A 14,987-nucleotide genomic window follows, 5' to 3' on the forward strand; every position below is an offset into this window, starting at 1 on the left:
GTCTCCTCCGGTCCCCTCTTCCCAGGAACAGGAATCCCATTTATTTCTCTCCCAAGCTCCTGGCATGGCCTTTAGGGCCCTGCCTTCCCAGCTCCTCTGCTGCTTCTCCTGTCTGGTTGGTGTAATTAATTTGCGTGCTCTCTTAGCCCCACTTTCTTGCCAAAGCTCGTGGGAAGGGATGAGCAGCAAAATCCCTGCCCAGAAGATGCAAGAGGCGAGGCCAAGGATCAGCAGGCCAGTTATAAAAGAAGCTGCCCTCTCCTCTCATACTCCTGCAGGCAGAGCAGCCAGGAAACCCACGGAAAGGGTTTCTTTCTTTTTTTTTTTTTTTCTATTTTTTTCCCCTCTTCCTTTCTCCTTTCCTTTCCCGCCCCCTCCCCTCAGCAGCCACCTCCCGAGCCCGTCCCCCCGTCCCTCCCGGCACCATGCCTCCTGGAACGTCGCAGGCTCCTCTCTTTCATGAGCAGTGTGTGGTATTATGACTCCGGCGATGCTGAGGCCTGCCAGCCCGCCTCAAACCACAGGTATCTGACCCCGTCCCAAGTCCCATAACGCTGATTAATGTTCCGATTCATGACCCGATAGGGTCGGCACCATCGGTGGCCGAGACGGAACAACCACCCCGCTCCCCGCTCTCTCCCCTCCTCCCTGAAGACCCCCTCTCCCTTTTTGCTCAAGGAGGAGGAGGAGGAGGGGGATCTGTTCCAAAAAAACCACCCCTCAGCAACCGCGGGCAGGGAACGCGGGAGCTGGCAGTGGCGGCCGGGAGCCGTGCAAGGCCGGGGTGCCGTTACAACAAGGCCAGCTCTGTGATTATGGCACATTAAGCTCTCAGTGTGGTGCAGGCAGCTCCGGGCCATGACGTCCTCCCAGCTCCAGCCAGTCAGCTCCGGCATCCTCCTCCGTCTCCTCCTTTTGCTGGGCATGGAGGGGAGACGCTGGAAGGTTTGACGTGCTGCTCACCTGGAGCTGAGGGCAGCCGTGGCCTCAGAGCCACGGGGGAAGGCACGGTGGGGAGAAAAACTGGGGTGGCTGTTCGTGCCTCAGTGGGAGATGGAGAGGAAGGTCCCCAGATCAAAAAGCACAAGCTGCAACCCGTTGCAAGAGGCCAAACGCACCCTGGAGCACGTTGCAATGGGACATCCATGCATCGTGCTGTTGGGATAGAGGCATCGCCCCACACTTCAGGGGTACTGAGTGGTGGCTGGTGGTCAGAGTCCCAACAGAGCCCTGTTTTGGGGCTGTTGATGCCTTGGATGTGACTGTAGCAGGGACCCAGCCAGCCCTGAAAAGGGACCTGCTGCAATGTGGGATCCCTGCCCATGGTACCACAAGCATCACTTAATCCTGTGTGAGAAAATAAATCATCTGGGCCCTGTTGTCTGTCCCCTTTGACCATGTCCATGTCCATATGTCTACAATATAAGGGTGGTGAGACACAGGAACAGGTTGCCCAGGAAAGCTCTGTCTGCCCCATCCCTGGAGGGGTTCAAGGCCAGGCTGGATGGGGCTTCGAGCAACTTGGTCTAGTGGCAGGTGTCCCTGCCCATGGTTTAGATGATCTTTAAGGTCCCTTCCAACCCAATCCAAACCATTATATCATTCTATTAATATCTTTTTGCCAAAGCAATATGTGGCCTCATCCAAACCACCTCCTAGAGCCCACAGAACACCTAAAATGTGATGAAGCATGTTTTGGGATAGAATCATGGAATTGTATATGTTGGAAGGGTGTAAGCTGGTAAGAATTAAGACAGGCCAAGGAGTGTGCTGCCAGTAGAACAGCATGGAGGATCATGGGGCAGCACTTCAGCCCTGGCCTGCCTGTTTTTGCTTATTAGTGAGGGCAAAGCCCTGTCAGCTGGGAGCTTTAAGCAGTGCCAAAGTCTTGTCTGCCCTCTCTTGTCCATCCTTCTCAGGGTTCAAATACCAACCCAAGGCTTTAAGATAAGGACTTGGACCCTCCCCAGAATGGTCTTATCTCCTGTCATCTCATGACCTGCCTTCAGTCTATCCTCTTTGTATCCCAAAAAGCCAGAGGTATCAGCTTAGCCTTCTTGGGTACCATCTATTTCCAGCCAGGAACGGGTGATTTGTAGGAGGTGTGGAACCTGTTCTAGCGTCTGTCACTCCTTTTCCCCAATCTCGCAGCAACAAGGCTGGAAGGGGAGACACAAAATGCTGGAATTTTATGGGTTAAACCGCCTTCTCCTCCCAAATCATCCTGTTTTGCATTGCCCTGCAGGCTTCTTTGGAAACAGGCTCCTCAGCCTGATGCTTTTGGAGGCATGAAATCTTTGCCTGGTCTACTTTCTGCCGGATGTTGACTCTGAACCCTAAGGAGGTACTTTCCAATGGAGTATTCTTCAATTTCGTTTGAAAGCTGAGGGCTTAGGGTCAGCAGTAGGGTAAGGAACGATGATGCTACCAAGAGATGAAGGGGGAAGTGATGAATAAGGAAACCCAGAAAAAAAGCAGAAGCTACTGCCACAACAGTGAGACAACACATAATCGCTTCTTCTGGAGGACTAACTGCTGATAATGAAGGCTGGCACTGTCAGTAGAGTAGAAGGGAGTTAGGCACCAAGCTGGGAAAGGACTTGCATGCCCAGAACTACTAGATCTCTGTGCCCACCCTATGGACTCTCACCTACTCATGCAACCCCCCAGAATGAATGCTGACAATTATTATGCAGCAAATTTAGCTGCTTTGCAATTACAGGCGGGATGGGTGATTCACCTCCATGTCAGCAGAAACAGGAAAACTGGCAAATGGAAGGACACAGGGGTCCACCTGCTCCTGCTCCACATCGAGCCTCTCTCTCTTTCACCCAGCTCTGTTGGTGGGGTGGACCTTCGGCTTGGCCATTGTTCTGCTTGTTTGGGGAACTCAGAGCCCTTATCGCTCCAGGAAGCGCTGAGTCAGGTCAGCCAAGCACATGCCCGCATTGACCCCTACGGAAATCCTCTTGGTGTTCAGATTTGTTGGCACAGGACCAGGGCCGGATTCTTACCTGGGTGCAAAACAAGGGCTGACTGTTCCATTTGCACCAGCTGAAGCACGCTCCCCTCCCCCTGCTCCTCCATAAACCTGAGTCATCTTTTGCTGATGACAGAGTCAATTAGGAGCACACAGTAGCTGTGACTTTGAATAGCCTAATTTCCCACTTCCAGTCCTACAAAATATTTGCAAAAGACATTTTAAGTTCTGTTTGTTGATCTCACTGACGTTGTCGATGACACCAAGGGATGCACGGGCAAAATCAGTATAAAAATTTGGGTGGGAAAGAAAATAATGCGATAGTCTATTGCACGGTCGGCTTTAAACACTGATGCTAAATTTGCTCAAATCTCTTAGATTCAGACATCATGATTTGGCATCCTTTAAGAATGGACCCAAATCCACAGCTGAATTCATCCCTACCCTGTGGTTTGAAAAATCCAGCCTGCTGGAATGCTTATCATCCTTCCCCACTGCCACCGGAGCCAGAAACAAGAACGACACTCCCCCCTTTTTGTTATTCTGCTTATCATCCTTCCCCACTGCCACCGGAGCCAGAAACAAGAACGACACTCCCCCCTTTTTTATCCACCCCCCCCTCCTCCCCCAAATTGCTCATATTTAAATGTTTTCAAGAAGGCATTCATTGCACAAGGCAGCCAGCCACAAAAGAAGCTACTGAAGCATGGCCGAACATGGTTTGGAGAAGCATCTGGAAACTGAGGGCCTGTCATCCGACCCAGATCTCTCAATTTGCAGAACCTTCCTGTCCAGCTGCAACCCAGGGCCAGAAGACCAGGACCAGCATGTGCCAGTTGGGCTTCTCCAGTTTACAGTCTGGCTCTCTCCTCATTTCCCTGCAGTGACACTGATTGACATCAGATGAGATTCTCTTGGCCCTTCTGCGCTCCGCAGGAACACCGCTTGATTTACGCCAGCAAAAAAACTCTGCCCCCTTGAGCTTTGTGGTTTCTATGATGAGGTTGAGGCAAATCACAGAGAACATCTGATCCCAGGAATGAAACAAAAAAGAACAACAACAAACATGCTTCATTGTGGTGGTGAAAGGCTGATGGAGAAACACCAGTCATGGTGGGAAATGAATTTGGAAATGAAAACTGGTGCTCTGCTGTGGGATCCTATGGTGGGATGCTCCAAGACTGTTTAACAATGCTATGGCATGAGTCAGAGCCCAACTGTTGTACCCACAGACTCACTTGTCCATAACAGTTTTGTATCAAACCCCTCGTCTTCATCAGCTGAGGAAACAGGACCTCGAGGCCCACCCAGGTTCTGTGGAGGGCAATCACAGATGATCTCTGGTGGGAAGCTCTGCAGCTGAGCAGGTCCCTTGAGGATGTGGGGCAGCTCTGAGATGAACGACCACAAATTGCTGGCATCGAAAGCCAAGCAAGGGAAATCAACCCTCTCCTGCTTTGTCCCCATCCAGTGGCTAGTCTGGGTAAACAGTTCTGGTAATTTTGTGAAAATAATCCACGTCTGCATTAGATACAGAGCGTCAGACCCTCTGACCACCTACTGGTGTGTGTTTTAGTAACCATGGCTATTTAGATTGGGAAAACATTTCCACCTCAGCGCCTGTAGAGGCATCTCTCTCTCTTTTATCCTTTTCTGGGAAGAACAATAAAAATCAACCACGTTTCCAAATGCACAGAGTCCACCTTCATTGCCCACAACTCCTCTGTGCCTCCGCTGCACACACAGAGCAAGAACTGCCTGAAAGCCCACAGAAAGTCAATGGGAGAGCTAAATCTCCTGGTCTCCTCTCCTTATTGAAGAGGCAAGCAATTCAGTGAGTGTAACCTTGAGGGCACTGGAAGAAAACACAAGCCCAAAAGGAAAATTCAGGGATATGAACTCTGGGAGGTTAAAAGGCTTCATGAGCTGATGGCTCTTGATAAGTCAGCAATTCCTGCTTTTGAAGCTCTATCTGTTGGTCGACTCTTAGCAGTTCCACTTCTTATCAGCTCTCTGCCACTTTTATTTTAGTAATTTTTTTTTTTTTGCTGTATTTTTACTGAGCTGAGTGAAATCGCTAACCACGAAATAGATACGCTACATAATGTTGCTTTATTGATCTTACTCCTTGAGTGCAGCCTGGAGAAACAGGTCATTTCCTTGCAATTGCTCGCTGTAGCCGGTGTCGAAAAGCTTCTTTAGCTCTGATTGCTCCATGTCTGAGACAAGAAGTGGTTTGGGATGCAGAAGTTGAGAAGAAAGTCAAGGTAACATCAGGACAAGGGGTTGAGGCAATAAAAGTGGGATAGATGGAAATAGCACGTGAAGTCCATGGAAATCAGTCCAGTGGTTTCACTGAATTTTGGAGTTCGATTTGTATCTTTGTGTAACAGAAGAGGCTACAGGGGTATTTACTCCTGGGGGAGATCAGGCTTTGCCTTACCGTGTTTTAACTCACAAGATCAATGGATTAATTACTCTCAGGTCTTGAGAATAAAGGAAACAGCAGTAATACGGTCTGGGTGCAAGTGAGCCTGTGCATGAGCCGGAGTCAGCCTTGTCTTCTGGTGCCTGCAGGGAGTGGTTCGAATGCACACCCATGTGCCTTCCAGGTTGGTCAAAAATGTTGATTTCTTTCTCCCTACTCTTTCAGAAAGGCCAAAGAAAGCAACAGAAATGTCAGAGCTGGCTGTCGTCACGCGGGGGAGGTGTTCCCTTAACAGTGCAATGCAGGGAAGTGTGAACAAGATCAGTTTCAAATGATACTCCTGGGTCCAGCTTTCCTGGGCAGAGGAGGGCCAGGGTGCTTCCAGCTTCTGAAACCCTCCTTTTCCTCCTGAGCTAAGAAATGTCCCACTCCATGTCTGCTCCCAGCACCATTCCTGTGGTTAGTGGACGAGACGGGCCCCTGGGATGCTGCAATCCCTTGAGTGCTCAAGGCATAAACCCCAGGTGAATAAATAAAGGCAATAAGATGATGATTAAATGACTTGCTAGTGGTCCTAAGCAGCGGCAGAGTCACCCAAAGTCCCGCTGAGTCTCGGTTAATTGATCATTTGTCTTCTGCTACGTGCCCAAGAGGCAGCAGTTCCCTGCCATCTGTTGCTCTTTACAAAGTGCCTCATCCTTTAACCCGTGGCTAGCGTGAAGTTTTGCATACCACTCACTTTTTCTGTTAAAACATACAGAAAAAAACCCCATTTAGGTCCCAAGCCAAAGTTCAGCGAAGGGAAGAAAAGGTTTTCTAAGGACACCCAGTGGCTTCCAAACCTGCCTTTACAGATGCAATTGAGGCTGCTGCTTGCTCTCGGTGTGGCAAGACTGAGCAGATAAATACACCGAAATGCCTGGAGAGAGGGGAAGGGAGACTGAACTAAAGATAACATCAAGGAACCCTGATTAGCAACGGGGCAGCCGTGAGATAAAACGAGATAACCAGCCTGCCTTGTGTGCTGAGACAGCAACTCCTGTCTCCAGCCCTTGCCCCAGACGCTGATCTAAGAGGGGGTCTTTTCCAGGAGGTCATGTCTCCTTTGATGAGCTGTCCTTATCTGACAGACGGCTGATACTGGAGGTCGTTAGGATGGAAAGACTCAAAGACACCAAACACCTTTGGACTGTGAAGGTTCATTGGTTCTGGGCTTTGGTGGGGTCAGAGAAGTGAGCCAGGACAAGTTGGCTGTGTTGTCTAGTCCTGCCTGGCTCAACACCTTCCTTGACCTGGACATGGTGGGAATGGTTTGGCTTGACCATTTCACTGTCCCAGCAAGCAACGGGCCAGAAAGCACAAAAATGGGCACCAACTGTGTTGTATCCCAGCTTGTCTGGGCCGCTCCTAAGTCTTGAAATTCCCTGTTTATGTCTGTACTGATAAATACAAGGGATGGGTCCTGTCCTCTGACCCTGAAGCCAAGTGGCACAGCACACTTCATGTCTATAAGCCCAAACTCATCTTTTTTTTCCCCAAAAAACTCAAAGTATAGTCATATCCAATACCCTGACCTGTGTTAGCCTGCACCACCACTTGGCACTATCTGCAGGACTCACCTTGCTCAAAGACTCTGCCAAGAAGAGTGTTCCTGATGTGCTCAGACAAAGACTCTGCCAAGAAGAGTGTTCCTGATCAGATGGTATGGCTGATGGAGGGGTGTCATGGTGAGGGTGGAGTTGACTTTCTTGCTAGCAACTGGTGTAGTGCAATGTTTTGTATTTGGGATGAGAAGTGTTAGGAGCACACTAACATTTTTTGGTTCTTTCTAAGCAGTCAAGACTTTTTTGCTCCTCAGCCCACCCCGCTGGTGAGTAGGCTGGGAGGTGCACAAGAAATTAGGAGGAGACACAGCCAGGACAGCTGACCCCAACTGCCCAAAGGGATATCCCATGCCATGTGGTGTCATGCTCAGTGTATAAAGCTGGAGAAGAAGAAGGAAGGGGGGATGCTTGGAGTGATGGTGTTTGTCTTCCCGAGTAACTGCTACATGTCATGGAGCCCAGCTTTCCTGGGGTTTTCTTGTTTTGCTTTGCTTTGCTTGCATGCAGGGCTTTTGCTTTACCTATTAAGCCATCTTTATCTCAACCCAGAACTTTTTTTTTCACTTTAACTCTTCTTATTCTCTCCCCCATCCAAACTGAGGGGACTGAGCGAGTGCCTGCGTGGTCCTAGTTGCTGGTTGGGGCTAAACCACGACAGGGAGGTTCAGAGGTAGCACGAAGCCTACGTTGATCTCACGTTGAGCCCCGTGAGTGGCTCACACTGCTGTATGTGTATTTATTGCCAAGGAGTGGGAGATACAGCAGGGATGGGGTGTGGGTCTGTCAGATGGAGAATTTAGGGAGCTTATGAGAGCATAACGTGACTGTACAAGTGTGGTGTCAGGGAGAACCTGCACACAATTGCTGACCACTCTCCCTTCTTGTCCCCACCTCTCCTTTGTGTGTCTTGGAGATTCATCCAAGCCTTTGCTGTGCACATACCATTCCCTGACCCAGCTACAAACCTTCTTCTCCATTTATTTTCTTGTTTCCATCTTGGAAACAAGAGAACATCTCAGTTTTGTGCAAGCTCAGTGAGTTGAATCAGCTCCTGGAAGGGTGCAGATGGTCAGGAGGGAAGGAAGGAGACAGGGGCACAATCCCTGTCCTGCTGAAATGCCCTTGAACTTGAGATGCTGGAGGGGTGAGAGGGGAAAAGGGGCAGAGAAGTCCACTTTCTGCTTTGCTGGGCAAAGGGAAAAACACGTGACCAGAAAGACAGAACAACCTTGCAGAAGATTTCAACAACCGAACCATCACCTGAACGCTGTCGGAGGAATTTGTGTTAGAGGTGGATCAAAGTCCAATCTGTTAAGAAGATGCCATCAGCCCAAAATTTTCCTTTCTTGAAAAACCAGGTTTCTGAAAGTTAGTCCAGGCTGAGCCTCCAAAGGAAAAGGAAAACCCTAAAACACAGAGCCCCTCTAATCACTGGCAAAGGTCAGCTCGGCCTCAGTGGAAATAAAGGGATTAATGCCAAACCAGGTACATTAAGCACTTGTTTGGGTGTTTTCTTCCTGTGACACAGGACAGCAGAGCTCAGTCTGACCCAGCAGGTATTCTGCTGGCTGAGGTTCAGCCCCAAGGGTGATCTGTTTATTGCCACGTCATGAGAGGTGCAACACAAAGATCATCTTTAGTACAGCGGCTCTTGCAAGACCAGCTGAAGCCTGAGGTGTTACGGGGCGAGACAGCCAAGAGATATTCTAACAGCCAAGAGGATGCAGAGGGAGAAAGAAAATTCACCATATCAGGGAAAAATATCTTTGATATGGTCTAATCTTCCTTTTGATCAGGGCTTGCCCTGAGGGATGCAGTTTCTTTGGGTTTTTTTTTCTGTTGGAATGGTTACTAATCGAGAAACGCTAAAATAGCACTTTCAGCAAGAACTGAGCAGAGAGAGAAACTCCTCTACACTTCCCCTTTTGCCCCTCGAAAAGGGTGGGGGATCCCTGTTGGTTTCTCCCCTTGACCCGGGCAGTGTCAGAGGGTGAAGGGGTTTGGAGGGATCAGAACTGAAAAGGCAGAGACGAGCCCAGCGACCGCCGGGAGGTTGGAAGAGCCGCAGAGTTTAGTGAGTACCTAAACACACACCGGGGCTTCATCCCCTTTTTCCAGCAACGAAGGCCAGTTCCCAGGAGGGTTTTAAGTCAGAGACAGCTGGAGTCCGGCTCTGCTATTCCCTCCTCCTCATCTTTAGGCAGAAAGAAAATTCAACGACTGCAGGGTTTAGCTGGAGCTGTAGCTCTGCCGCCCGCTCCAGGGAGCAGGATTTTCCCCAGGGTCTGCATCCCGGTGCCAGGAGAGGTGTTTTACCACCTCAGCCCACGCTGCTGCCCGGTAATAGTTGTGATTTGGGGGTTCCAGAGTGATGTCCGTGCCCCAAATAAATAACCCTTGCAAACCAAGGGACTGATTTCAACTGAATTTGATCAGAGGGGCAGAGCGGTGTGATTCCCAAACGGAGGGAAATCCTCCAACCAAAGCCTCTGCACCCTCGGAGAGTCCCTTTTGGGTACAGCCAGCCCAGGAAAAGAGATGATCTGAGACATACAGCCACGGGACGACTCTCAGCATCGTTTTTCAAAGGGACACGGCGGTGGCAGGGCCAGCAGCTGTCTCTGCTTGAGCTGTCTGGGGCTGGGGGTACCCCCTGGGCTGGGGACCGCAGACACACCATCGCCCCAGCCGGAATTAATCCCACTGTCATCTCAAAGCACAGCTCGGGGGGCTATTTCTAGGAGGCCAGAAACCAAACAACAACTGCCTGGACCTGAAAAGCACACCTCGGATTTCATTTCCTCCAGCTTTGACCAACCCCCCCCCCTGCTCCCTGTGTGCACAGTTGCCCTCTTGCTTTTCCTCTTCCCCATGCTCCCAGCAAACCCAGTCTGCTCTCAGGTCAGACTCGCCACCGGGCAGCTGAACTTCTTTTTGGCTTGCCCGGGCTGAAATCCCAGCCCTTGCATTACCCTGACGCGGAGGCTTGTTTGCTTTGGCAGCTGAACTTTTTTTTGGCTTGCCCGGGCTGAAATCCCAGCCCCTGCATTACCCTGACGCGGAGGCTTGTTTGCTTTATATTTTGCGGTCGAGTATTTTATAGTCCAGGGATATCTGCTAATCCCGAAGTACAATAACAAAAAAATCGTATCTTTCATAAATAGACGGGGCAGGGATGGGCACGCTCCCAAGCGTGTGCGGAGAAAAGAACATTTCAGACATTGTTTCCCTGCACTTGCAGCCTGTCTTTATTTAATGAAGTTAGACAGCTAGTCGGGATTTGCGAGATCTCCATATAGGATTATTTTATTACTACGATTTTTTTTTCCATCGCTGGCTGTATTCCGAGGCAGAATATTATTACCTTTCCTTTCCAGCTATAAATTATTCAACTTCCAATTCTTTCCCAATCTGTGCAAATGTGGGTCTGATCAGAGGAGCAAGAAGAAACAAGTCAAAGAGCAAAACACTGGCCAGCACCTCCTTAATCCAGCTGTTTTGTTGTCCAAGGACCAGAGTCTTGGCAAGTTGGTGACCTGAGTATCACTCTGGTGGGAACTTTCTGATTTATACTGGACCTTCCTTCCAGAAATTAACACCAATTCTGGTGTGGACACCTTGGGAATAGGGGCTGGGACCTTTCTGCAGGTGACCTGGCTGAGCTTGTCCCTTCACTCTGGTGGGAACTTTCTGATTTATACTGGACCTTCCTTCCAGAAATTAACACCAATTCTGGTGTGGACACCTTGGGAATAGGGGCTGGGACCTTTCTGCAGGTGACCTGGCTGAGCTTGTCCCTGCTTTGGGTTATGCCTCCAAGAAAGGGTTTCCAATCCCCTTAGGATACCCCTTGAATTTTTGGGAGGGGGCTGCTGCAGCTTCTCTGCAAAACTAGAGGGAAGCTTCAGCATTGTCCAAGCAGCCTGAGCGGGGCCAGGGCTGGGGAACCTCTGGCTGCAACAAAACAGAAAGGGGTCAAGACTGATTTTCTGCCAAAAAGTGTCCCCCCTGATGTGCAGCACCTTCTGCGTGGCACTGACCACTGCTGAAAAGCAAGACCCTCCCGATCCCAAAATAGAGCTATTCTGGTCCAAAGCCCTGCAGAAGGCTGGTGTACTATTATTATTATTATTATTATTATTATTATTATTATTATTATTCAGAATATCTCCTCCAGTGACAACTGCGTTGGGGGCTGCCAGGCTGAGACTGGCAAGTGAAGGAAATAAAGGGAAAACCATGAGCAAACCATGGAATTTTCAGCTGGGAGTGGGACATGGGCAAGTTTTTCTATGAGGAACTCCAGTAACACCTTTCAGATAAAATCATAGTGCCTGCATCTTAACTTCTCCCGTGCTCTGCTGATGTCGGACCCTACTTTTAAAGCTCCTTTTATACCCATCTTCTTTCCGAGCCCATGTTTGCAGGGCTGTCTGGCTTTTACTTCCCCGACCCTTGGACCAAATAGCAGAATTAATCTCAATTTACCCTCTGTCCCCTCCAGATTTCAGGCTCAAAGAGCTCAACCGACAAGAGAAATTCCCCTCGCTGTTTCGGCAGGTGTTAATCACAATATTCCCAGGGAAATGCTGGGGGAGGATTTCTCTGGACTGCCAGGGGAGCTGGAGGAGAGGAGAACTTCACCCAATACTTTACCCCACATCAAACACATCAAAATGTACTTCACCCACATCCACCCCTCTGTCTCCCTCAAAATCTCGGGACAGGGATGCTCGCACCTCTATGGACTTTACGTGGTTGGAGGCTCATGGGGGGGACATGATTTCTGCACAGACACTTTTATCTCTGCAAGGTCTCTCTCCCAGAGCATTTTTCCGGGTGCTGAATTTCCCATCTTGGTGATCAGTTAATGCAGGGACACGCAGCCTGTGTGTTGCAGAGAAGCACTTCAGCTGCCAACGTCCTGCCCCGTTATGTACCGGTGACACAGACGATCAAAGAAACCGTTTCCCTTCCCTACTTCAGCACTCTTGCTTCAAAAAATATCTTTACTATCATCTTTGCTGGCTGCCAAAAGGAATAAAGGGAATGACAGCCTCAGATTTAGGACAGATCATGCTCTGCCTGATCTCAGCATCACCAACTTCCAGCTGCAAAGCGCCCAGCAATTAGGGCCACGGCTCTCAAGATTTGAATCTTCCACCTTCAGATGGATGAACTGTGTCCCAAAGCTTGGAGAGATCACCTGCCTCGGTCTGCAGGAACCCTCCTGACTCAACAGAGCCCACAGCAGAGCTTTGCTTTGCTCTGCTGGGGCAGTGAAAGAGCGGGTACCACTTTGAGTTTCACCCAAGGCTGCCAGAGAGCCTGCCTCCAGATGAAGTCCTTGCATCCCCATCCTTCTCCAGCCACCCTCATGGCTTGTGGCTTCTAGGAGAGAGGCACTCGGTGACTTCTACTGATGGCAGCTCACGAACCACACTCAGAACTGCTTCATCCAATATCAAATATATATATATACCACCCATCTCATAGTGTAGCAATTCAGGTGCCACGGGGCTGAAACATGCAGTCGATACCACACACTGGTTTTAAGCTCATATAAAAATCAAATTAGCTCAGGAAAGAAACAACAACAGCCTAAAAAAAAATCAGGCTTTAGGCACCCTGCAAGTTGTTCCCTGCCTCGCAAGCGGCCACGCAGCGGGATGACATGGGGCTGACCTTCTTATTTGGCCTAAGTGGATGCCAGAAGGGACACACCACGTCTCTGCAGCCCCTGAATTGTCAGGATGACTTTTCAAACCTTCTGGCAACTCCCTCAGCTGTCAATAGCTGGCTTGAAAAGCAAGCAAAGTGTCTGAAACATGCGTTTCAGCCTGGGCCTAATTAAACCCAATGGGGTCTTTAGCGGCAGGACCCTAAATGGGGGCAGGAGGGGATCGAGCTTTTGGAAATGCAACAGTGAATGCTCTTGCACGTTCCTCCCCTAGCCCTTTGCAGCAAACTGCCCTGATTTCTTGCCCCTCTGTGCTTCTGGCAGAGCTATTCCTGATTTTTTCCAAATCCAGCTCACCCTGAAGCGGGTGCGTGGGGCACGTTCGGCCGCTCCGGCCCGGAGCCCTGTCCTCGACCCGCGCTGCCCAGCAGATCGTTTGTGATCTGAAAACGTCTGTTTTGATGGGGATATCACAAATAAAACCCCCGTAGGAACATGAGAGGGATGACACTTGGTTCACTCTCTGGCCCTCGGCACTTTTGAGAGGTACTGGGATGTACTGGGAGAGGGCAAACAACCAGGAACGGGACTGTAGACACACTCTGCAGCCCTCGCTTGTTTTTTCTGGACCCTGAAGTTTGTCAAACCGCAGCTACTAACTGTTTCAAGAACCTGATTTTCACTGCTACCAGCAGAGACACCAAAACTAGCAGGAATTTTGGGGCTGACCCCAGCGGTGCTGTGGAGCTGGGGGGCAGCAGGTGCTACAGGACCTACCGAGCCCTGTCACGATATGGTCCCAAAGCCACCCGCCGTCACGGAGATGCCAATCCAACCCCAGAACAGGGGAGAAACCTCAACCATCACTAAAACCTCAACAAATCTACACGTGGTCCCCTCAGCTTGCCCAGTTTTCTTTGGGTTTTGAAAGGCTGATTTGTTCTTAGAGTTAGACCAAGACAGGGATGGATTGCAAGAATGAAGGTTTTTCCAAGGGGCTGTTTCTCCTCGTTTATTGAGATGTTTCCCTCCAGCACGACGCTGGACGTGGGAGGGAAATACCCCCCAACAGCCCTGCAACAAGGTCCCAATCAGTCCCTACAAAACCCAGGGGTCGGGGTGATGGTCCCTGAAAGGTCAGGGAGGACCTGGCTGGAGCCAGGGTCAGGGGTACCTCACTCCCTTCCCAACGCATCTCCATTCCCCGTGGAAAGCAGACATCAATTTTGGAGGTGGAGATGAATTTTGGAGCAGGGACCAGCGGTGACGGTGATTCCAGGGATGGAGAAAGCACGTGTCAAATATATAATATCTGGTGGCCGATTCTGTCTGACATTTCCCTTCTGCAGAAGGGCTCTGAAGACCACTTGGGGTCTGTAGGTGTTAGCCCACTCCCCGGCACCACCAGCAAGGCAGTTTTGACAGAGTTTAGCCCTTTCTGCTACCTCTGGAAAGATATTTTCTCTGGGTGTGTGGAGAAACAGGTGAAAACAGCGCCAGGAAGCCAAGGGTTAATACTACTTCCATGCGTAAACTGTCTGCAAACCCTGCACTCTAAGGTCCTCTCCAAATTTCATCCCAAAGAGGAAGGCGCAGTTTCGCTGAGATTAAGCAGATTTGCAGATTAAGAAGATTAAATTAAAAGGAAGGAGGAGGGGGGGTGGATTAAAAAGAAAAAAAAAAAAAAGGAAAAATAAGAAGAAAAGGAAAAAGAAGAAGAAAAAGAAAAGTTGCCCTTTACCCAGAGGTGTCTCTGAAATTATTCCCCACAGCCCTGTCAAACTGCACGCGTTCCTGTCCGGAGGGGGTTTTAAAAGTGATTCAAACTCTTTGGGAAGCACAGACATTTTAATTTCATCTGGTGGTGCAGCAACTCTTGAGACCAACAGCATGCACACACACACACACACACACACACATACACACACACTATCTGCCAGCGAAATAAACCACTGGGCTGGAGAAAAAAAAATTCTGCCTTCGAAATCCTTGATACAGTAAATTACTCATCAAGGAAACAGCCGCCCGGATCGTTCAAGAATGCAAAGAAGGGGGGAATTATTAAAAAAAAAAAAAAAAAAGAAAAAAGGATTGAGGGACTCACCAGTGCGTAGACCGAACTCAACACGGAGCAGCAGAGGATCAAACCCAGGCTGTGATAAACCAGATATGATCCCATATCCAAGAGGCTTCTTCCAGCATCCAAGCTCTCTCAGGGAAGTAGGAGGACGGACGAGAGGTCTTTCCAGCGCTCCTCTTGCAGATGATTTCTCCTTCCCTCCCGCCCCCCCCCCT

At 49.7% G+C, this 14,987-nt stretch overlaps 1 protein-coding gene across 1 annotated transcript in view; it reads right to left on the reverse strand.

The window, feature by feature from the left end:
• The window catches only part of PTH1R (parathyroid hormone 1 receptor), a 125,091-nt gene extending 110,137 nt beyond the window's left edge, over nt 1-14,954 (reverse strand). Inside the window, exon 1 of the mRNA XM_014945122.1 lies at nt 14,797-14,954. Within this exon, the coding sequence (XP_014800608.1) occupies nt 14,797-14,871 (75 nt within the window). The 5' untranslated portion in view covers nt 14,872-14,954. The remainder of the gene's footprint in view (nt 1-14,796) is intronic.
• Between the last annotated feature and the right edge of the window lie 33 nt (nt 14,955-14,987).

This window comes from Calidris pugnax, unplaced genomic scaffold (assembly GCF_001431845.1).
Source record: "Calidris pugnax isolate Ruff unplaced genomic scaffold, ASM143184v1 scaffold54, whole genome shotgun sequence".
Taxonomy (NCBI): domain Eukaryota; kingdom Metazoa; phylum Chordata; class Aves; order Charadriiformes; family Scolopacidae; genus Calidris; species Calidris pugnax.